Below are 25,108 nucleotides of genomic sequence, written 5' to 3' on the forward strand. Positions count from 1 at the left end.
CCACCATTTAGGTGACTGTAGAATTTTGCCCAACTTCTCCCCAATATTCAGGGAGAGCATCCTAGGGGATGAGTCTGAGGGTCTTACTTCCATCTTCCCATACCACCAAACCACATGAGAGGACTCTTAGCTCACCATATATTTAAAGTGGCTCTCCTTCCCAATGCCGCAAAGACACAATATGCTTACAAACATCTGCGACTTCGCCGGGATTCGAATCTGGGCCTTCGTTGCAGAAAGTCAGAGAAACTAACCACTATCCCATGGCTGTGTCTGATAATTTTTTTATTTCATTAATTGCCTATTAGAATTAATTTCTGCCATGATCATTTTAAACTAAAAACAAAGCAATAAAAAAAAAAAAAAAAAAAAAAAAAAAAAAAAAAAAAAAAAAGGTTTTTAGATTTTAAATTACGCTCACAGGGGCCTTTTTTTAACATTTTGTGTGTTACATCATGTTCTTAAACTATAAAATTCAATTCAACAGCAATATCGCAAAATAATTGTAAAATGAGCATATCTTGAGAATTTCCAATACACAGTCTCGCACACTGTAGATAAAAATGTCTTTTTTTATCATAGAATGTTGTCATTGCTCACTTTGAAATTGTTGAGTTTGTTAATTAAATATACGTTATGAGTAATAAAACAAATTCCTAATTTCAAATTTGATCCTTCCAGATGCCTATATTCACAGGAGGATTACGTTATTCAAAATTGGATGGCTCTAGGTACTGTTGCTTTATCACAGTGCGAGAAACATACATACATTTATGCAGATTTTTCATTATTTAATTTCTTTAAATATAACGCAGGACTGTAATATTTGATGGCAACAATTTGAAAAATGAAACCAAGCTTGTAGTGAATCGACGGCCAAAACAAAAATAATGGTCTTTCTGGGCAAATTGTCCCTTTGGACTGAAAATGGGAGAGAGAAAATAAAGGGAATAGTTTTATATTTTGCTTTAATTCTACCCGTATAATGATGATGAAAAATAACTGGAATGGCAGTACTTAACATGGGTACAACTGGTACTTAATATGAGAATTGCATATTCACAGATCGTGGCACTAGAGCTTGTTATCTTTGAATTTCCTGTGCCTCTTTAGCATGTGGCATCAGTTTGATTAGAGTAGTTTGTCCTCATACTGATTTGCATGACTCGTGTTCTTGCTCACATCATCCTGTGTCTTTTCTTAATGTGCAAATATAAAGAACAAAGTGTGTGTGAAATATTTTTTTACTGAGAAAAACTGCAGCTGAGGAAATTATTATGTTTTGGAAGACCTTTAAAGATGATGTTGTAAATAAACCAGAGTATGGAAATTGTTTTCCAGATTAAAACATAATTATATGTAAAAGACTGCTATTATTTGGACATCTGTTTGATGAACAGAAATGAAGAGTACATTAAAAAAGATGTGATTCTCTATTAATAGTTCACTAAAATATCATGACCAGAATTTTCCATTTAACAATTTTTAGGGAAGGACAACTTAATAATCATGTGTCATAATGTCATTTGATAATTGTGTGTTACTCACATAACTTCTCAGTCAGTGAGACTTTTTCAAATTCTGTGGGTAAAAAAAAACTCTCAAAAGGCAAATCATTAATATGGATATAAGAAAATTATTTACCTGCTTTTAACAATGTTCAGTGTCAATAGTTTCAGAATTTTGTATATTGCCACCTGTGGGCAAAATGGGAAAAGTGTATCAACGTTGGTGGAGAATGCTTTGAATGGAGACTAAAATATGAAAGCTTAAATAATTATATAATTGCTTAAAAATAATTCCGGTTATTTTTATATATCCATTGACACATGATAATGGCAAATGTTAGCTTGTTAATATTATGGCCCGCTATGTAAAATGCTATTGTTTGTAGTAATCAGCTTTCTGTTTTTTTAATGGTATATAGCAGGGTCGGCAGCCTTGTAGCTGTGGTTTGCCAGACCATTCTAACAGTATGATTCAAGGTGCAACACAAGGGAATAATTGAAACAATTTGATTCCCACCACAGTGCATGCAGAGTTAGGGAATAGAGGTCAGGAATACAGATTTAGAGTTTTATTATATATTAATTATGGAACATTTATTAGCATGAAAATAAATATAATTATCATATAAGTAAACATGTAAGTACAGTACAAAGTCTGTAATCCAGACGTCCATAATCTGGACCTCAAAGCTACAAACTTTCTGCGCATGCGTAGCTTTTCTGCATGTGCATATGCATTTACGCATGCACATAATACGTTTACGCATGCGCGTTTAATGTATAACGGACGGTATAAGCTAGGCTAAAATTATCCAATTATCTATTTCAGTTAATGTTGCAGATTGCGTTGTTCCTTAATCTTCTAATTGCTTATTATTTTTTGCAGACTGTTAGAGCAATTTTATAAAAAGTAAGCTTGAACTTTCGATTATGTCAAAAAGAGTTTCCGATTCTGGAGCTGCCAAAGAATCTACAAAGCGAGAGCATGTTTCGATGTCCATCAAACAAAAAGTGGAATTGCTCCAAAAAATGGACAAAGGCTTATCTGTCTCAAAATTATGCGAGAAGTATGGCATTGGAAAGTCCACTATATATGACACAAGAAAAAGGAACTTTTTGAATTTTTTGTAGAAGCATCTTAAACAACTTCCATTGAAAGAAATGTTAAATAAAGTAAACAAATAAATATTAAGTTTTTTTTGTAAATTTTGATACATTTTAGATCATAATTGTTCTTTACTTCATAAATTACGATTTCATATTTTTAATTGTATAATTTCTGCATGCTATCGTGCGAGATTTAAATTTATGATCTATAATCCGAAAAAACCCCTAACCCGGAATCGCCGAAGTCCCGACAAGTCCGAATTACCGACTTTGTACTGTAATACAAATATATAAGTAAACAAATATAAATGTAATATAAGATTCCTTCAGTATAGTTAAATTAAAAGTTTAATGAGAACCTTGTTGTTGGACTGAGTATCGCAATATCGGGTAAAATTTGTGACTTTCAGTTTGACACATGATTCTCAATGTTCAGTTGCTAATCAGCTTCTTTGTGAACTCAAAATAGTTTTCATATGAGAAAATATTTTTTCACAGAGATATGTAGATTTGCCTTTGGCAGCTGCTCAATCAGCAATTACAAAACTACGGTCAGTTTAGGTTTGGTTCCAATTGTTCGACCAAAAAATTTAACTTGTTTCTTACATCCAGTAACAGCTCTCTTTATAACACTCATGTTTTTTAATGGAATTCTGAAATGTGGACTAATGTTTAGTTTGAAGATGTCTTTTTAAACTTGATGTGCGACATACGACACTAACACACAAACACAGAGCATGATTCTTTTGTTGCACGAATCCAAATTCATGCATTCAAGAGTCTTGAAAACTACAAACATCAAACTTTCATTTTTTAGTGGCCATTTGGTTAAATGTTAAGGTATGAATTATCACAATAATTAAAAAGTACAAGTTTTCACAATAAAACCAAGAACATGTCGTAAAGTTAAAAGTAGCCTGTAGTGTTTGATGTGCATCAAACTAAATTCTACTTTCGACTGAAATCATACTCATGAATTGGCATGATGAACCCAGCCAAAAGGAGAGAAAGTGAATCAGGTGGAATGGCACAGAGAAGGTAAAGAGGGTGATCTAACTTTATCTTATAACTTTGTAGAGTGGTGTATATAATTATAGAGTACGTGTCATAGGTTGCCGATGCCTGGTATATAGAGTAATAATGTAAAATATGATTATACTTAACTGTATTTTTCAATGAAAATAATATATGTGTTAATGTATCATCATGGCATTTTAAAATGTTTTAGGTATTTTATGGTGAATTTAAGAAACCTGTATTTTTTGTCGCCTGCCGAGGCCATCATGCTGACATTGGTGGCCTGACTCCAGGGTCTATGCCTCCTCATTCAAGATCTTTACTTCAAGAAGGTGCAACATTTGTATCATTCAAACTTGTAAAAGATGGTGCATTTCAAGAAGAAGGTAAGCTACTTTAATAATGTTGTATTTCTTGATATCCATTTTATATTCATATTTTTTAAATTGAGTTGATTTTAAAGTAATTTTTTAATTATTATTGTTACAAATTTGGTATTTAAAAAGCTAATGTTAGTTCAATTATAAATTAAATGGTCTTATTTCTCACGCAGTGAGCGTGTGACGAATATTAAAAGAAAGCTAAGCCGGAAAATTGAAAATACAAGAGCGCGTGCATTAAATAAATAAATATCTCTTTTTGATTTCGAGAAAGTACTAGAAAATTCTAGCATGTGATTTTAAAAATCTTATAAAAGGAGAAAAACATCTCAGTTCATAGTAGTTGCTTAGTTTGTTGTTTAGAAAACTGCTCTTGTTGATTGTAGCGAATTCGCGGATTAGCTTTCTTTAGCTGTGTTGAATTAAGTTCTTTACAATGTTTGAGTAGATAAAAGATAACTACTGTGAGATTTTGTAATACTGCATGAATATTTGAGGAAATTTAAGCATATTTCATGTGATAATAATAAATTTTTGTTCATTTTTTATCGGACTTGTGCATTCATTTCAAACGAACCCGTACGCACGCAACATTATTTATTAATACTGAATAATTTAATGTGTATATTTTCATATATTATTACCAACAAATGTATTTTCATGTATTATTGATTTTAGTGCTTGAAGAGTCAAACTAATTATGACCACCTACTCAATAACACATTTGGCTTGCAAAACAGCTGCAGCTTGCCTTGGCATGGCTGGAGATAGATTGTACCAAATTTCTAAGCAGGGGTCGTGCAAAGTCAAGATATTCCAACATAATGGTGTCTGAACTCTTAAGTTGCCTCTCCATGACATCCCAAATGTGCTCTATCGGGTTAAGAGCCAGCGAGTTAAGTGGCCAGGACATTAATTGGGATTCATCTTTACGCTTCTCGAACCACTCCAACACAATTCAAAATTTGTGGTTGTCCTGCTAGAAGATTCCATTTCCAGTTGAAAGGACAGACACCATGTAAGGGTGCATCTGATTCACAATTATGTTCAGTTAGTCTGCAGCTTTCATGTTCTCTTTTACCACAACCATGGGTCCCAAATCTGCCTATAAAAATGTCCTTAAAAGCGTAATACTGCCGCCACCAGCAGCCTGTGTATGACCTGCTGTAGAGGGGGGAGCAATTGTTTGCCTGGGAGATGGCGTACCCTGATACAACGATCGATGTGATGAATGAGGAATTGTGATTCATCTGATCAAACGACTGTCTTTCACTTATCCATGGCCCAGTCTCGATGTTTCTGGGACGCATTGTAGGCACAGTTGACAGTGACACTTGGTCAATGGAGGCATACGAGTGAGACGTCTGCTGCACTGTCCCATATCCAACAATTTCTGCTGAACTGTGTGTTCTGAAACACTTGTACTGGGACCTGCATCGTACTGCAGTATAATACAATGCATGCCAACCCTGTGATGCTGATTTGCTGTACCAAGCGGTGCAGTCTCTGACGCTCGTTTTCTGTAATGATGTGTTGATGTCCAGCACCTTCGCATCTATTGCTGGTTTCACTGTCATTCATCCACTTTATGTAAATACAAACGCCAGATTGTGAACAACAAACCAGTCGTGCAGTTTGGGAGATACTCGTTCAGAGTCTTCTGGCCATTACAATCTGCCCTCTCTCAAATTCACTTAGATCAACAGCCTTTCCCATCACTCACAAAAATAAGTGCAAGAATGATTCCTTACCTACCCCAGCAACAGTCAAATGCCATTCCTACTTGATCATGTGCCCTACATATCATCCAGATAAGTTCATTGAAAATTGTGGGAATGGTCATATTGTTTTAGCTCATCAGTGTGTATGGAAATTTTTTAATAATTTTATACATTTAAGTTGAAATATTTTAGTGTTTATTTACTTGACTGTTGAAAATTACGAAAATACTTTTTTTTCTTAAAATTGTAATTTCTTAAGGTAGTGCTCAACATTCAGTATATTTGTTTTTTATGGTGATTCATACCTTCTGAAAAAAATCTGCTCAAGTCTATGAAAAGAAAATTTGTGTGGGCTGAAAAATGCATTAATATTTTTGTATATATTTGCATCATAAGTCTTCAAAAGCATATTATTTACCAATTCTGAAAATGAAAGTAACCATAGCAGCAGAGAAATTTATCACTTTTGTCTGTTTAACATATTTTTGAAATTTTACTTAGGAATAACAAAACTATGTTGTGATATCCATATTAATAGAGAGGAAAACTACTTCAGAAAGAAAGAGAAGAGATAACTTTTTAGATAAGGAATGAAAAATTGTACGTCTGGTACTTACAGCATAATAATGTCACTTTCTGATTATCCATACCCCCACCGAAGAGTTGACTTGTTGGTGATTTTGGATAATCTCTGACACTTAAATCCTAAAAATGAGAAGGAAAAAAAGAGGTGCTTGCTCTCTACATGTAGAAAGCTAAGTTTGAGAAATCACTGAAGACAAACTGCAATATGTGATCCAGTGCTATGCTGAAATTTTCATAGGAGCATCATAATCTGTAGTCGCATTGGCGAAAATGTCCAGAAAAGTAGAAAGCCATCTAGAGAGATTCTACATATATACATGGGAGAATACATTAATACTTTTTGGTGAATATGGTGTATTGCCATATCTTTTCCTAAAATGCTCTTTTTAAAGTTACAGTCACAGTTACAGAGCTAGGAGAATGTTTGCGATAATCTCCCCTTTTTTAGATTCAGAGATTTATATTTGAAGCTCAATAATTTCAAAGTCATAGGCTCATTTGTTGTTTCTTTTTCAAGAGACATCCAAATCTTGATTTTTGAATGACAACCTTATCATTTTTAGGACATTCAGAATCACTTGGAGCATTCGCGTAAAAAGTTAAACCACAGTCACTGGCCTTAACTCGGGATCATTCTTTAAAAGTTTGTTACTATCTTTAACTTCTAGCTGATAAAATTTCTGGACAGGTCTCAAATAAGTTTGATGTTTGGTCTTGACTTCTGCCATACATACTTTCTTTTCTGTCTTTACCAGGATACATTTTAACCACTTTGGTTAAGCACAAGTTGTTTCTTTTCATGTTGTCATCTTGAAGAAGGACAATATTGCATTCTTCCAAATTGTATATCTGTGGTCTTGTTATATTCTCTCATCTGTCCTAAATATTCAATTCTAAATCATTTTCTAAGCTGCTCTGTAAGTCTTTGTCATTTCTTAGCCTTGCATGAATTGATTAGATCTAAATCTGGAACTCCTGCATCTTTTTTTAATTGCAAGGAGTTAAGGATATAAGGTCATTGCTGTCATCTGATATGCAGATTAGGGGTTTATTATTCATGGTGTTTTCAGCATTGCAGAGTTCTGCGTCTATATCTTCACAATCTAGATGCGCATTTCCTAAAACACACCTAACTATGTTTTTTAACATGCCTATCAGATGCTCCCAAAAACACCCATCAGGGTGCCGATGGTGTTATGAATTTCCACGTAATTAAATACTCTTAAACAATGTGAATTCCTGCAATCTAGACCTGTTAATTCATTTTAGCTCGTTAGCCATACCCACTAAATTTACTTCATTGTCGGAAGAAATAATACTAGGCCAACCTCTTCTCACAATAACTCTCCTCAATGTTTGAACAAAACTAACCTCAGACAATGATGCTACTAGTTCAATATGAATAGCTCGATAAACAGCACAAGTGTAAACACTATTAAACAACTGGATCCAATTCTTAAATGCAGGGGACCACAAAGATCTACTTCTACGACTTCAAAAACTAAAGCATTTCGAACACAATCTTCTGGTAAACGTCCTGCAGATACATTCACAGTTTTTACATTGGACCTTTTACAGGAAGAGCATGTCTTTATTATTTTCTTGACTGTTTTCCATCTCTTCAGCATCCAATAGTCTTCTCACAACGGTGACATTAAATACTGTACACTGGCATGGCCCAGTTCTTGGTATTTCCACATAATTAAGTTTTTAACTACGTGGCAATCGGAAATTAATACTAGAAGTCTAAAATTTTCTTCATCTCATCTCATAAAAGCCTTCGTCTTTACTTTTAATAATTCTTATGAATTGGTAATTGTTGATAGAGACCTTAGTCTGTCTTCTTTTCAGAATAAAAAATCTTCTTATACTTCTTTTAAAATAATCTTTACTGGTTTACCAATTTCACTGCTGTTAATGACCCTTGGCTTTTCTCGAAAGGTTGTCTAATATTCTTGAAAAACCTATAAATCCATGCAGTAATTCTGATTAGTTTCTTGTATGAAGTTATTCGATAGAAGAAATCTGTTTTCTCTTCAACTTTTATCACACTAATTTTCTTGTTGGCTCTAAGTTTGTATAAAATTATCTTATCTAGATATTCATCAACATTTCAATTTCTTCCGATTTTAAAACTGCTTCTAACTCACTGTCAACAGATTTTAAAATATCAACCTTATATTTCAGCAGTTCTAAATTTTCTTTCAATTCATTTAAATTAATTTTATCATCAGAAAGATCAGACTCTATCTTATTTAGAATTTTAGCAACTGATGATCTGGATGTACCACATTTTTTTTTTTAAATAATTTCCTCACTCATCTTTTAGTGACTAAAAGTGTTTCAAAATATTCAATACTTAATCAATATATTGGATGAACACATTAGATTTTTTTAATAATAGCGAAATAATTTTACACCATCCCAGCAAGGAATGCCATATTTTCCCAAAATGTTGAATAAAGAAACGGAGAATACTCACATTGATCTTTCTTCTTCCATTTTCGGTAAGCAGATTCGTGAGTGATGAAAGTATCTTTGCTAAAATCTTTGATTCTTCTGTATGCACAAGAATTGAATATTTTGAAAGCATTTAAAAGAGAAATTAAAGTTATGAACACATTTTAAAGTTACAGTCACAGTTATGGAGACAGGAGAATGTTTGCAGTAATATCACAGTTTTTCATGGTTTTTTAGTGGGGTTGCAGATAATCAGAAAGAATCAAAATAATTTGAGCAATCTGATAAATGGCTGAAAAGAACTGTGATTATGAATTATCCTTGCTTGTTGCTGAAATAGCGAAAGATATTGTTGGATCAAAGATGAATATTTTTCAGTTGTGTGTCTTGAACTGGTCTTTCAAGTGTTTTAATTGCTTTAGTGAAAAATACTTAGATTGTGATATTTACATTTTAAAAAGTTTTATTACTTTCTATTAACTCGCGAGCACGCTTACTGGAACCAGTAGAATCACACGCTTAAATGAACCTTTCTCAAAGCACACCTATTTCAAGCAAAATGTTGAGGTCTATTGTAGTCATGTATGGGGTTGACCTTTTTCTGTTTCCGAAGTTCTCTCACTGGGGCTTTGATTCAGAGTCTTGATTTTGATCGGATCGGATCTTTTAGACCCAGCGCCTATTCATATTGCTATTACATAGTTGATTTGTGATAGTATAGAAAGTGGCAAATATGTGTAATTTATTTTACAAGGAAGAAATGTTGCAAAATTTACCAGATGTATCAACTATCGAAGAATGTATTGAAGCAGATGTGGATAGAAGTGCTCATGACTTTTTAATTCACATGCTACTGATTCAGAAACTGATATGGGTTCTGAAAGCGACAGTGAGAATGACATAAATCGCTTTGTTCCGTCTTTTTGGTAGATAGGTGGCGCTCTTGATGCGCGCCGATGAAAAATATTCCACTTGACGCTTGAACATGAAGAATGACGCATGTCATATTTATTTGATGCTTGATTATGTTTCATGGCCGCTATAGGCAGAAGTAATATAAGTTTATCGTTAATAAATGTTATTTCTATGTTCTAAGAAATCTTGAAGTTTTGATTTGAAATTCTAATGCTCTCCCAACCTTGACTCCTGAAACGAAACGATCTTTGAATTTATGACTCATGAAGAGAGACACCACACATTTTTCTGGTGCCGAAACCCGGGACAAGGGGAATTACCTTTTGAAAGGTAAGAAATTTGATTTATTTGTTCTTAGTATCGATCTTTGAAAACGAAGCATGATGGATGATTTAGCAAAAGAGAAAAAGAAACGTGCTATTGTACGTAGTAAAGTTACTACACTTCTAAATAAACTTGAGAAATTATTATCGGAAGAATTAAGTAAAGAACATCTAGAAGATTTAAATTCATCATATGAATTGTTAATTGAATACCATGAGAAACTTAAAACTCTTGACTCAAAGATCGATGCTCTCATGATTGATGAAAAAGAATATGATAACGAACTACTTGTATGTGAAGAATATGATGAAAAAATTATAACGTTTAAAGCTAAGATTGTTAGTAAAGTAAAGAAAATTAACAGTAATGAAGTTGTTGAAAGAAGTATAATTACAACTAGTAATAGTATTAGTAGTACTCTGAGTGGTAATAATGTTGTTACAAGTAGTGCTTCAGTAAAGTTACCTAAATTAAACATTGAAAAATTTGCTGGTGATCCCAGTAAATGGCTCGAATTCTTTAATTCGTATGATAATGCTATTCATTCTAATCCAAGTTTATCTAAAATAGATAAGTTTACATATTTGAAAAGTTTATTATCTGGTTCAGCATATAATTGTGTTTCTGGTTATGCTTTATCTGAAGAAAATTATGATCTATGCATTAAAAGTTTAGAAGAGAGGTTTGGTCGTAAAGATGTTATTATATCAAACTTCATGCAGATGTTGTTACAGTTAGAACCAGTTAAAAGTTCTTCAAATGTTTTTGGGTTAAGAAAGCTCTATGATCAGTTACAAATCTGCGTTAGAAATTTAAGTAGTTTAGATGTTACTAGCGGTTCATACGGACAGTTATTGAACCCAATAATTCTTAAATTGTTACCTGAAGATTTAGCTCTTGAATTCCATAGAAAAAGAACATCTAACCAAAATATAGAAGTAAGTGAATTAATAGAGTTCATTAAAATAGAAACTGAATGCCGAGAAGCAAGTATTTTGATTAATAGCTCAAAAGGTAATAAATACACAGGGGTTAATCCTAAACAAGGCTTAAAAAATTATAAAGTCAAATCACAAGCTTCTGCTTTTAACACATCGGTAAAAATGTTTTGCATATTCTGCAAATCAAACGAACATACATCTGCCGGATGTTTGAAATTTTCTGACGAACAAAAACGAAAGAAATTAAAACATGAAGGTCGCTGTTATAGATGCTTTCTAAAACATTTGTCGGCGTTTTGTCATTCAAAAATACAACCATGCGAAAATTGTAACGACAAAAATCATAATAAACTTTTCTGCCGTTTGAAATCGAAAGAAATGGAAGATGTTAACTCCGCAGATACGCAAAATAAAACTTTAGTATCTACTTCCCACTGTAACACTCTAAAACCTGAAAATAGTGTGCTTTTACAGACATGTTCTGTTATTGCTCAAAGCAAAAATATATTGAGAATCGTAAGATTATTAATTGATTCAGGTAGTGAACGAAACTTCATCACCCACAAGTTAGCGCGCGATTTAGAGTTGCAAGTCATTAGAAAAGAATTTCTAACAATTTATTCGTTTGGAAATCAGCGCGGTAACTCGCAAGAATTTGATGTATATAGTCTAAAAATAAAAAATAAAAACGATGATCGCTGCCTTGTTGTAGAAGCTATCGGGATAGAATTAATATCATCAATAAACTTCCAGGCGCCATCAACATATCAAAACATTAAAGAATTTATGACTAAAAAAGGTTTGGAACTTTCGGACACAAGTCCCGTTAATGAGAACATAAATATTCTGCTTGGCGCTGGAGCATTTCTGGTATATACAAACAGGAAGTAATTCAATGATAAATGATGGTTTGTTTATAGTACCGACCATATTTGGATACACAGTGATGGGTAAAGTAAAAAATAATAATACTCGAATTAATGCGTTGTTTTTATCTGCCGTTGAAGGAAACACATTTGATTTACAGTCATTTTGGAAATTGGATTCGATAGGAATTGAAAATGAAAACAAAACATTTTCGGAAACTGATTTGGATACTATTAGGCATTTTAACAACACTTTAAAATTTAATAACGGCAGATACGAAACAAAACTCTTTTGGAAGGACAATAAATCACAACTCGCTGATAATTTTTTCGTTGCTAAACATCGATTTCTAGGACTTAAGCATAAATTAAAGGGAAATGATTTCCTATATAATGAATATGATAATATAATTAGAGAACAAGTTGAAAGGGGGATTGTTGAACAATGTAAGTTTGTTGAAAATGAACCTAACTGTTATTATATGCCTCATAGGCCAGTTATACGTGAAGAAAAAGTAACAACAAGAATAAGAATAGTTTATGATGCCTCTTCTAAGTCTGAAGGAGCTAAATCGTTAAATGAATGTTTGTTATCAGGCCCTAATTTAAATCCTAACTTGTTGGATATAATTTTAAAATTTCGCGTACATAAAGTTGCATTTTGTGCAGACATAGAGAAGGCTTTTCACCAAATTCAAATTGATAGTGAAGATAGAAATTTTTTAAGGTTCTTGTGGTTTGATCATTCTTACGACAATAGTGACAATAGTTTAGGCTTTAAGGTTTTCCGAATGTGCCGAGTGCCGTTTGGAATGACAACAAGTCCGTTTATTTTGTCCGCCACTATCAAACATCATATTAAGGGTTATGAAAAGAAATATAGCAAGGCTGTTGACATGCTAAATAAGTCCTTATATGTTGATGACCTTATCCATGGAGCAGACTCCGTTGAAGAAGTTTTCTCATTATCAACTGATGCAGTTAAAATTCTTCAAGACGCTGGTATGAACTTAAGAAAATTTGAATCAAATTCCGTATCTTTAAAAAATCATTGGCAAGATATTGGTTTAATTAATAAGGAAGATAATTTGGATAAGAAAACGTTAAAGGTGCTGGGAATAATTTGGGATTTGGATGAGGATACATTGAAATTAGATGTACAGGAACTTTTACAACCAGTTGACTGGAAACACGTTACAAAGCGAAAGGTATTACAGATTGTGGCAAAAATTTATGACCCAGTTGGATTCATTGCACCCTTTGTTATCAGAATAAAATTCTTATTACAAGAGTTATGGGAATTGGGTATTGATTGGGACACAATTTTGCCCAGCTATTTGAGTGAAAAATTTAAAACTTGGTACTTTGAACTTGAAGTTATTCTCAACTTGTGTATTCCTAGAAAATACAAATTAAATGATGAATGTGTAAATTTCGATAAAATAGAGCTTTTTGTCTTTTGTGACGCCAGCCTCAAGGGATATGGAGCTGTTGCATATTTTCGTGATCCTGATTCTTGCTGTATGTCTTTTGTTCTTTCAAAGAGCCGTGTATCCCCACTTAAAAAATTAACCTTGCCTCGTTTAGAACTTATGGGAGCTATTATTGCCACAGGAATAGTTAAATATTTAAGAAAATTATTTACTATCCAAGAAGATAATGTATTTTGTTTTAGTGACTCTAAAATTGTTCTTCACTGGATCAGGGGTTCCGCTGATAAATGGAAACCCTTTGTTGCTAATCGTGTACGGGAAATACAAGATGTTGTATCACCTTCGCAATGTAAATACTGTAAGGGAAATGACAATCCGGCTGACATAGTTTCATGTGGATTAAGAGCTTCTGATCTAGTGGAAAATAAACTTTGGTTCAATGGACCAGTGTGGTTAAAAGAGAAAATTTTACCTTCATCATCTTTTGGTCCTTTGATCGAGCCTATGGTGGAAGAGGTACAGGTAGAACAGCGTCAAACTACTGTATGTTCTGTTATTAGCCAAGAGGCTGAATTTGAATTGACATCCAGGTTTTCATCCTGGAAAAAATTGAAACGCGTAACTGCATGGTGTTTAAGATTCTGCCACAATATTAAACCTACATCTTTAAAACTCAAGGGTTTTTTAACAGTTCAAGAATTGGATAAGGCAAGCAATTTGATTTTTAAAATCATGCAAAATTCCGAATTTAGAGAAGAAATTAGACTTTTGAAAGCAGGGAAGAAATTGAATCTCAGCAGTAAAATCCTGAAATTAAATCCTTTTCTTGATAGAGAAGAAATCCTTAGAGTCGGTGGTAGACTCTGTAACTCGAATCTTTCAGAAAACACAAAGTATCCAATCATTCTTCCCAAAAGTCACCAAGTTACTGAATTGATAGTCAAACACTTTCACGAAGTGAACCTTCACGGAGGAGCCACATTAACATTATCTGCTCTGCGACAGAAATATTGGATCGTTAATGGCCGAGAAATTGTAAGAAAAATAATTTGGAAATGTATAAAATGTTTTAAAAATCGAACAAGCACATCCAGTCAGATAATGGGCGACCTACCTGCTTCTCGCGTATTGCCGGATAGAACATTCTCGAATACAGGACTAGATTTTGCAGGCCCCTTTTTAATTAAAGCTAGGAAAGGAAGAGGAGGAACGAGATATAAATGTTACGTTTGCCTTTACATATGTTTCACCACAAAGGCCATTCACCTAGAAGTGGTCAGTGATCTAACAACTGAAGCATTCCTAGCATCTCTGAAAAGATTTGTGTCACGCAGAGGAAAACCCAAGAAAATCTTTTCCGATAGAGGAACCAACTTTGTTGGGGCTGATCGAGAATTAAGAAGATACATAGCTACACTTTCCTCTGACGAAGCATTTCAAAACTACCTGAGCAGTGAAAATATTCAATGGATCTTCAATCCTCCTGCTGCCCCTCACTTTGGAGGCCTTTGGGAGGCTGGAGTGAAACAAATGAAGATTCACTTAAAGCGGACTATTGGTACCCAGGTTCTGACATACGAAGAATTTCACACCTTAATTACACAGATCGAGGCGTGTTTGAATTCAAGGCCAATAGTTTCCATCTCATCTGACCCTGAAGATTTTAATCCTTTAACACCTGGACATTTCCTAATTGGGACTACATTAACAGCAATTCCTGAACCTGATCTTACAAATAATAAGCTAACCCCTGCTGAAAGATGGAAATTGACACAGCAAATTTTCCAGAGCTTTTGGAAACGTTGGTCTAGAGATTATCTTTCACAATTACAAGGGCGTACCAAATGGTTGAGGGATAAACCAAATTTAGCCCTCAATGACTTGATAAAGGACGAAAATTTGCCTCCATTAAAGTGGCGACTTGGACGAGTAATTGAACTATATCCTGGTGCTGATGGAAAAGTTCGTGTTGTGAAACTAAAAACCTTATTGGGCGAAATGAAGCGTCCTATACATAAACTTTCCCGCTTACCATTGAGTGAATAAGACTCTAAAAAAAAAAACCATTAATTGTATATTCATAATTTGTGTCTTTATTATTATTATTAATTCAATTATGTTTCAGATTCAGAGAATGGACCACAATTGTGAATTATGGTAATTTAGCAGTTTCATTATTTTGTTTTCCTTCTAGAGATTGTAAGTATGTTTTATTTGTAAAATTTGTGCTAAATTTAATGTTGTTATTCAATTTAAATTTGTCATTATACATTTTTATTTTATATGATATACTGTTGAACTTTTGGAAAACTTGTTTAAATCTAAAATTGAAGATCTTTATAATAATGTTGTAATGAACCATGCTTTATTGGGGAAAATTATTGGAAATGAAAAAAAGAAAAGAAATGAAGGTGTGTGGGGTTTGCCCAGAGAAAAAGGCACAGAAAAACAAAAATGCACTATACAGAATGTGAAAAATATTTCTATTTGGAACACATGACAACACTTTGTTCAGTGTGCTGCTAACATTTGTTGTTGCATTCTTTCTCTGTGTCTATAGTGCTAATAAAAAAAAATAATAATAATAAAGAATCAGTAAAGTTGTACCATTTTTTTCCCTTATGCTAATATATAACACAGTTTTTCTATTCCTTTAAGAAATTTTGTTTCATAAAAAGATTTGAAGAAGCTTACAATTTTAATGTGCATATTTTTAAAGTTTGATCATAAAATTTATTATTGACAGTGATGTAACATTTTTTTCTGGAGATTTACATTTTTTTTTTTTTCAAAAGACACAAAATCGGGTCTTTTGGACCCAGTGTGCATGCTTGTGTAACTCATATGAGTGAACATGCTCCCAGGTTAATGCATCATTGGTATTCTCTTAAATATAAGTATTTACTGGAAGCTTTGTTTAATTTTAGAGTTTTACATAATACATGCCTGGAGACTTTTTTCTATATTTTATGCTAATTAAGATATATAAGGGATTTAATGCAAATGAACTTCATCTATTAGGTTTTATTAAGTTGTTAAGAAATTAAAGTTAAATTTTCTTGTTGCATTTTGATATAATATGTTTTCTTACAATATTTAATGCTATCTATTTATATTCTGTTTTACAATTTAATTTAGTTCCTGTATTATATTTTTATTATTTAGAAGTTACTGAAATGCTGAAAGCTCCTTCAAATTTACCTGGATGCAGTGGAACTAGAAATCTGAGAGATAACCTTTCTGATTTAAAAGCTCAAGTTGCTGCTAATCAAAAGGTATTTTTTGTTTTAAAACTGTCTTTTTGTTTAAAACCTTGTTCACAAGAAACTGTTTGCATTTTATTGAATATATAACACTTAAATTTTAAAACTGTATTTTACAAAAGATATATTGTGTACTTTGTACGAGGCAGCAAGCAGAGTTTGTTCCCGTGCTTTTTGCCACCTGGTGCAGTCTCTTTGGGTCCTAAATTCTGCTCTCTGGTACCTCCCAAAATTCTAAAAATTTTGCTGCTCCTAAATTCGGTGGCCCCGGTACCTTGCCTAAATTGTAAAAATTTTGCTATTCTTATTTTTTATGGTTTGGGTCGCCTCTATATACTAAATTTGTTGCCACCTTTACATTCTGTCACCTGATGTCTCCTCACCAGCCCTCTGGGTAGTTAGTGTTCTATCTCATCTAAACAATAAATGAAGCCCAACATTGCCATCTCTGCATGTGATCTTACTAGATTTAAACTGATGATCTAAAATTCAGAAATTACCAAAATCTGGAATTGTCAAAGTCTTAATGTTTCTACATCTTTGAAATTTAAATTAAATTGCAAAATTTTTTAAATAAATGGTTGTTAACTGAATGATATGGCTCTTATAACAGTGTAAATTTTTTAAAAAGTACAACAGGTTCTTTTAGAGCTTTTCATAGAAATTCTTGATGATCATATTAAAAAAAAAAAAATTCTATGAACCATGAAAAATTTAAATATGAGGTTGGACTGAAGTGACCAGATGTCCCAGATTACATTGCAGTTACCATTTCCAGATGTGTCCTGGAAATGTTTTGCATTGTATAAATGTTCCCTGATATTGTTACTAATAATTTACTTTCTAGATATACAATTTAGAAACGCATAAAAAGGCCTGTTTTTTAAAAGAATATTTAAATTTCTATTGAAGCATTCTTGGAAAATGAGTTATGAAACTAAACCACTTGAAAAATTTAGATTTTTTACTTTTTCAAATATTGTAGAATATAAACGCATAAAGGAAAAGATTAACGTCTAAAAAAATCTTTGACATAGTTTTCTGATAACACATTAGTTTATTAATTTGAATATCATTACATTGTTGAATTAGTCATTAAAATGCTTTACAGTTATGTAAATTCAATGAAATACCCCCAAAACTTAATAATGGTCTTGGTAATAAAACTGAAATTAAACAAAACCAAATGAGATTTTTTTCATAATGAGAACAATTCTGTTTCTTTTGTGTAATTTTAATATGTATTAAATGCCACACATTCACTTTCCATTTCTTCTAAAAGAGATTTAAATATCCCGCATACCAATGAAGAATGAGAAACTGTGAAATTAACTATTTTAACAAGAGTGTTCATTACAAAATTAAGTGCTGTGACAAAATTTTGGCAAGTAAACTTTCCTGATGGTGCAGATGGGACAGATAGGATGATTTATCTTTATTTGATAACTTTGTAGAGTGCATGGAGAACTGTTCCACGTGCAAATCTGGCATGCTTGCCATATGTTGCGCACACCTGGCTTAAATCTTCAGTTTATAATAATATCAAGCTTTTATTTAAGTTTTTTTTTTTTTTTTTTTCCATTTCTCTTTCTCTTTCTTTTTAGCTCAAATGCCATTAAGCCCAGAAGGGCTGTTAATTTTGTTTTGGCATTTTGCTTGAAAACTTGAAAATACTGTATCACTTTTCAAATTGTTGCCATCAGAAATAATCACCCTGTATTATATTTAAAGAAATTAAATAATGAAGAATCTGCATAATGTATGTTTCTTGCATTCTTATAAAACAATGGTATCTAGAGCCATCCAATTTTGAAAACATAATCCTTCACCTGAATATGGGCATCTGAAAGCCCAAATCTGGAATTTGCTTTATTATCTGTTTAATATTATGTAAAACTTTAACTGATTTTTGATTAACAAACTCAAAGATTTCAAAGCGAACAATGGCAACACTGTATTGGGGTGGGGGGCATTTTATCTCCAGAGCACGAAACTGTATCAGAAATTCCAAAGATATGCTTTTAAAAATTATTTTGTGATATTGCTGTTGAACTGAATTTTATGGTTTAAGTACAAAGAACATGGTATTTAATAGGTAGCAACCTTTTCCAGGGGGCTGGGACATATATGTCCCGCACTTTCACTTCTTTAAATGTGTCTCAAGAAATTTCAGTAAACTATGGAGATTTAAAATTTACTCCTTGATATGGATTAGGAAATGCAAGACCCTGTCGATTTGTTTTTCTGTTCCTTTAATTTAAAATAAGTGACTAAATGGCCATAATACGTTTGAAATTGGCCCCTATAGCCCATGGGAAAAGGTTAAAATAAAGCTCCTTTGGGCGTAAGATGAAATCTGAAAACTTTCAGATTCCCCCTTTTTTTTTGCCTCAAGCAAGGATATTTTAGTTTAAATTCAGTGAAGAAGCTTTTCTATTTAATGTATTCATCTACTTTAACAATTTTATGTTTGTGTGTTAGACATGATTGTTCAGGTCAAAAGACCGTTTTTTTTTTTTGGTGTAAGGCAAATAAGGGCAACTACTCTTCATGCTCTGTAAAGCTTAAACTAAGGCAAGTATTCTTTTAAATTCTATGTTAAATGAAGTTTAAGATTTTCTATGCGGGCATTATGTGAAGAACAAATGTACCATAAAAGTAAAATGCGTTGTGATGGTGTGTGGTGTAAATGAAAAGCAAAAGCTAACATAGGGTAATGAGTTGTTTTAAAGTAAAACCTAGCACAGTGTAAATGAGGTTAGTTAAAAATTAGGCTCTTCATTTATAAAGTTAAATGAAATTTTAGCGTGGAACATAAGGTATAGATTTTTGAAATAGGGTGTCACTAAGGTGTGTACATTGCTTATAACCATGAAGGAATTTGGTTGCATGTAGTTGTTAAACATACTACACCTTCTCACACTGATTTAACCATCACAATGCTAAACAGCAGGGTGGAAAAAACAGTGTTTAGAGAGAAAACATAAATTGTGAAAGGTTATTCTTACACCTGAAAAGTTGTAGGTTAAATGTTCTTCCTTCAATGTTTATGGAAGGAGATGTGACACAAAAGACTGATGGATCTAAAAATATGAAAATGTCTAAGGTCAAGTTTATTAGAACATGAATTTAATTAAGATTTTAATTGTTTGCAAGGGGTGACTCATGCTGGTAGATCTTAGTGAAGGTTATTAAAACCTTTATTTGTGATTATTTAAATTCTGGTGGGGAAAATGTTAGATATTTTAGGTTAATTAACCATTTATTATGGTTGAAGTCTTTACTATAACTTTTTCCATGTTTCTCGCAAGCTGTAGTTTTTTAATATTTGGATCACAGCTTCTTGTAACATGCCATGCTGTTAGTTGTTGTTTCTGCTTAAAGGTATATTCTAGATTTAAGTAGTTTCTTACTACATTTCTAGCCCACCAGCAGCTGAGCGGTAAAGTCACTGAACACTGGTAGTTTGGTCTGAGGTTCGAATCCCACAAATGGGCTGGCTGCAAGGGCGTTTCATGGTTTTCCCTCATGTGTAACATGTAACAAGCCAGTTTACGTAGATAACCCTCATGTGCTTTGCAGAAGTCAAATAAACCAAACCAAATGACACCTACATTTGAATCACCTGCATTTGAATTTAACTTGTATTATGCTAATTTTAAATCATGCAAGAAGTGAAAGTTTCGTCTGTACCACAAGTTATGCCTATTCATTTTAAGACTAAATAAAAAGATTATTTTAATGTTCTTCAGTATTTTCTGAGTAGTTTAAGATGTAGTGAAAATTTGCAATTAGTCTAGTAATGTCTGCAGGACTTTAACTTCCAATTACAACAGTAACCCTACAGCATAATAAATATATTTGAGCAACCCCCAAACAGTACATGACCAGACTACCAGTTGTCCCATTTTTATCATTTCTGATATAATATCTTACTTTTTTTTGGCATGAAATTCAACAAAAGATATTTATCTCTCCAAGATAATTGGAATGTTATAGAATTTTTCAGTAAAAAAAGAACTAATTTGAATTGAATTCATGCTTTAAAAATACTTACCTATAATAGCAATTAGCAATAAAGGTCTAGTGCTTCAAGTGGCAGAATGGAACAATGAGAATAAAATTATGGAAAAGATTTGAAGAAATTGTTATTGTGCATATTTCTGTGTTTGGTGACAAAATAAATAAGAAAAATGATATGTTGGGAGGATATTTATTGCTGTAATGTATCTTTTATTTATTCAGATCAGAATTTGGCCATTTTTCAAATTTTGCTTACATATGCTGTTCCAGAAGAAAAGAAAGAAAATTCAAGATAAATTAATGTTTAAAGTTTAATTTGAGCAACACACTGCATAAAGATAACTATAAATATACTTCTACAATTTAAATATTAAAAAAACTGAAATTTTTTATATATAAATCTTCAAAAATGTGATCGTAGGCAAAAATGCCTGTCCTTTTTGAGTTTTATGTTATTCAACCTCTTTGTTTTTTAGCCTTATTTATTTTTTTTAAATAAAGAAGTTTAATTATTTTAACCCATTAACAGTTTGACCCTGATTTTCTCGTTCTTTTATGCAGGTCTCTTGATGGTTCATTACGGATTATTGTTAGTTGAAATGTACCCTCGGAAACGGATCTTCCCGTGTTTTTTAATAGCTGGAAAATGCGCCAAAAACGTCTAGCCCGTATTTTTGTACGTCTTCCAATCCCCATTGCCTAAGGGGACAAGGGTCCGCGCATCCCTGACAACAATGGGTAATGGCTGTCATTAGCCCGGGGAGAAGTCTTCTTGATGTTTTGAGATAAAGGCCTTACACTGACTCTAAGGAAACAAATTTATTACCAGTTACAAAGTGTGTATATATAAAAGGAAGTGAATGTATATATAAAAGGAATTAAGAATTTCCGTTCTAGAACAAGTATTGAATAAAATAAGCAAGCTTTTATAAAATAAATTTTTATTTATGACTCATAAAATTATTGATGAATTAAAATGAGAAAATAACGTATTATATAATTTATTGGGAACACGTGATTAAATAATTGTCTTTAAAAAAATTCTACAAATTTATATCACGAATAATGAAAAAAGGTGCAGCTCTCTTGATGAATTTATAAATCTTATACTTTTGACAATGCAATTCGATTATTTGATTTCGTTATTTAAGAATCTATTATTCTTGTTATAAAACTGTACAGGAATTTTTTAAAGGTGCTCTTATTCCAAAGTTCGTATGGTCCTTAAGAGTCCTTAAAAGTCCTTAGATTTTTTGGAATCGATTTTTGGTCCTTAAAAGTCCTTAATTTTGGCCAAAATCAGCAGAAGGTCCTTAATTTTAATCATCTGAAATTTCTGCCTATTTTTACGACTGTCATTTTGAATGTGAATTAGCATTTTGAGGAATATTTTTGGCGATTCACTGCCGTATATATGGTTATCATTTGAATGGGTTCATGAGTTATAATTTGTTTCTATTTCTAGTATAAATGATGGGATACTCGAGTTTCTAAGCAAGAAGTGAAACATAATCATTTCGAAATTCATTTTTTTCTAGTAAAGAGCTCTTAAACAACTTTTCACTTTTGGGGATGGCAATTCTTTTATTAAACGGTTCTAAATTTGGTGACTTTTCGACATTTTAGGGATTTTTAACATTAGTTTCTATAGAAACTGTTTAATTCCGAGATCTGAGAATTTTTCGGCGATTTTTTTTTTTTTTTTATAAAACATCGTACATTAATAAATTTCATTAAAATAATAGTAATATATTGAAATTATATTTAAAAAATAACATTAAAATGAAGCATTTTTATTTTTTTTGCTGTAATATTATAAAGTTTTATTTTGACAACTTATTATACAATATTTTTAATCTGAAAAATAAACAAGTTACAATGCTATAAAGCACAATTTATGAAAGAGCTCTTAGCAAAAGCAAAATTAGCTATGTAATTAATTAAAAATGTCTTGTTTTTAATTTTTTCATAGTAAGAGTTTTCCCATATAATTGTCTCAGAATATTCAAAATTCTCAGAATGTGCATCAGTTTTCTCTATAAAATTATTTATACTTTTTCCCTCCTATTGTTTCCCAAAATATTTCTGGCTTTTTGCTGTTACAGAATTTGTAGGGATAATTTTCTTTAGGATTTTAGACATTGCAGCTTGGAAAGTTTAGAAGGATTTGAAGGCAAGATTTATACCCACGATTCTAGAACATTCGAGAAATATATGACAAAATGAAAAATGTCTCCATGGTATCAACATGTAATGGATGTATTTTATAGAAAGTTTACAATGAATTTCTTAATTTTTGGAGAACGTCTGGAAGAACAATGAAAACATATTTGAATGTATTACTTCTGATACTAGAATCTTAACATGTTTATCTTCTCTTTATTTTCTCTACTTTTCACTACACAGAAGCATGGAAAATATCAAAAATGCTTCTGATCTTATCACATGGGCAGGCATTATAGAAAAGGATTTTTTTACTAATAAAGAAATTGAAAACTTACAATTTAAAAGATTCATCTAATATTTCTTAAAGCACCATACACATAGCTGGCACTATGCATTTTCCCACCTGATGCAATCTCTGTGGATCCTAAATTCTACTGCCTAGTGCCTTTCTAAATTCTGCTTCCAATGCTTGCTCTAAATTCTAAAAGTCTTGCCATTTCTAGATTTTGTTGTTCGGTATGTCACTAAATTCTAGAACTTCTGCCACATCAGCTCTAACTGAACTTTACTATATATATATTTCATATTGCTTCTGAATGTTCCTATTACTAAAGAAATAAAATTATCCACTTTTTCTGTACATTCTAATTGCATTTAGTGCTTTTTAGAATAACAGAAATCCTTAATTAAATTCAAAAATTCTAAAATGAAAAGAAAATGTGTTGAAGAAAGAAACTGAATACCTAAAGGAAATTATTCTTCAAAGATATGTGCAGTTATTATTATGTAAATTACCCAATTTACATAATACAATTTACCCAATTTACAAATATGATTTCAACCTTTACTATAATTCCCCATTTCTATTTCCTCATATTATAGAGTTATTGAGCCAGAATAAATTTAAATTAAATAGTATAATCTTTGATCACTAGTCCACATTATTAGTTTGAATTTGACTGTTCTTGTTTAATTACGTCACCATGAGCTGTAATTGATTTTGTTAGCATCAGAACATGCCTTTATGTCCTAAGCTCTTTTTAAATAAGAGGCTTATTTAAACCTTTATCTGGTATTAGTTAATTTTTTTCAGACAGAGCGATAATATGCTTCACGCCTGTCGGGAGTTTGGGACGATTTAACTTTTACCAGATCAATTAAACCCTCATAGGTACATTGTGGGGAGGTTGACAAGTTAGGAGATAAAGACGCAGAAACTAGTGAGAGCATTGATTTGCATATTGAGACAAATCTCGAATTGTTAGAAAAGATGCTTAAAGAGAAGGAAATCGATATAAACTAGCCAAAATGTCTGGGAAGGTTCAAATTAAAATGACGGATAAATATTTGTTGACTGTTGTTGTTACAAAATGTAAATGTTTCTGTAGCTTTTAATGCATAATTATCGTAATATCGTTTACAAATCTGTGTCATAAATTACATGTACTTTAAACTGAAATTTTATTAGATTTTGATTTTAATAGGGCTTTTTTAAAAAATATTGTTAAAAAATAAAATTTAATAGTTGTCACGTAAATCCATAATGACTAAGGTTATCAAACTACCTAATTCAGTTATTTATAACTAGTTGCGTACCCTTAAAAATTATCGCTACATATTAAAGTGAGTTATTGCCTTTCATTAATACTCACTGTGGTCACAAGATAAAATATAAAAATGTAAAAATTCAAGTAAAACATATTCTATGCATCTACTTAGACTTAAAATAATACAAAACACATTATTACCTCTGGTGCTTTAATGGCTTATTGGAACCTTAAAGTATATTAACTGGGTTACAACCCCTGGAACTGTACACGAAGCTACGACAATAACTGCATCAAACAGAACCTGACTAACTTTTAACACTTGCCAACCTTCCCTACATCAGGCTTTTCAGGTTTGTTCTAATCAGTAGGTCTCTCTCTAGACAAGCAGCAGCGGTGACAACATTCAGTCTTTTGTTATGAATCATACTGATTATGATATTATTTCTCATTTTAACCTATGCAGTTTGACATAAAATCTACCTGCTTATTTACTAAACCTCCAGGCTGACCAAGTATGTGACAAAATGAGACATAAAAAAAATCAGCATAAAGCTAACTTTTAGTAAAACGTAAATGTCACTTATCTACTTTCAAATATGACCAACAATTACAAGTGTAAAATATTTAACGCTACTTGATAAATTGCAAAGTTTATTTTATTCTCAAACTTATTAACAATTATGTTAATTAATTCTTGTTTATTAATAATGTGTACTACTTAGGGATCTATTTTAGTTTTAGGATGTATTACAAAAGGGAAATTCTGGCATAGATAATATCGTCAATTGAATTTATTCAGTTCCCATTTGCTCATAGGTCCTTAATTTTTTTCATTAATGGTCCTTAAAT

At 32.0% G+C, this 25,108-nt stretch overlaps 1 protein-coding gene across 3 annotated transcripts in view; it reads left to right on the forward strand.

Moving 5' to 3' along the window:
- Positions 1-25,108, forward strand: part of LOC118198772 (5-oxoprolinase) — a 187,030-nt gene that overhangs the window by 101,112 nt on the left and 60,810 nt on the right. For all 3 annotated transcript variants that reach the window (XM_085822874.1, XM_085822870.1, XM_085822863.1), the window contains exons 23-24: positions 3,844-4,018; positions 16,423-16,532. In XM_085822874.1, coding sequence (XP_085679000.1) covers positions 3,844-4,018; positions 16,423-16,532 — 285 coding nt within the window. The remainder of the gene's footprint in view (positions 1-3,843; positions 4,019-16,422; positions 16,533-25,108) is intronic.

This window comes from Stegodyphus dumicola, chromosome 1 (assembly GCF_044657685.1).
Source record: "Stegodyphus dumicola isolate Sdum_Otavi_A_Nest chromosome 1, ASM4465768v1".
NCBI classification, from domain to species: domain Eukaryota; kingdom Metazoa; phylum Arthropoda; class Arachnida; order Araneae; family Eresidae; genus Stegodyphus; species Stegodyphus dumicola.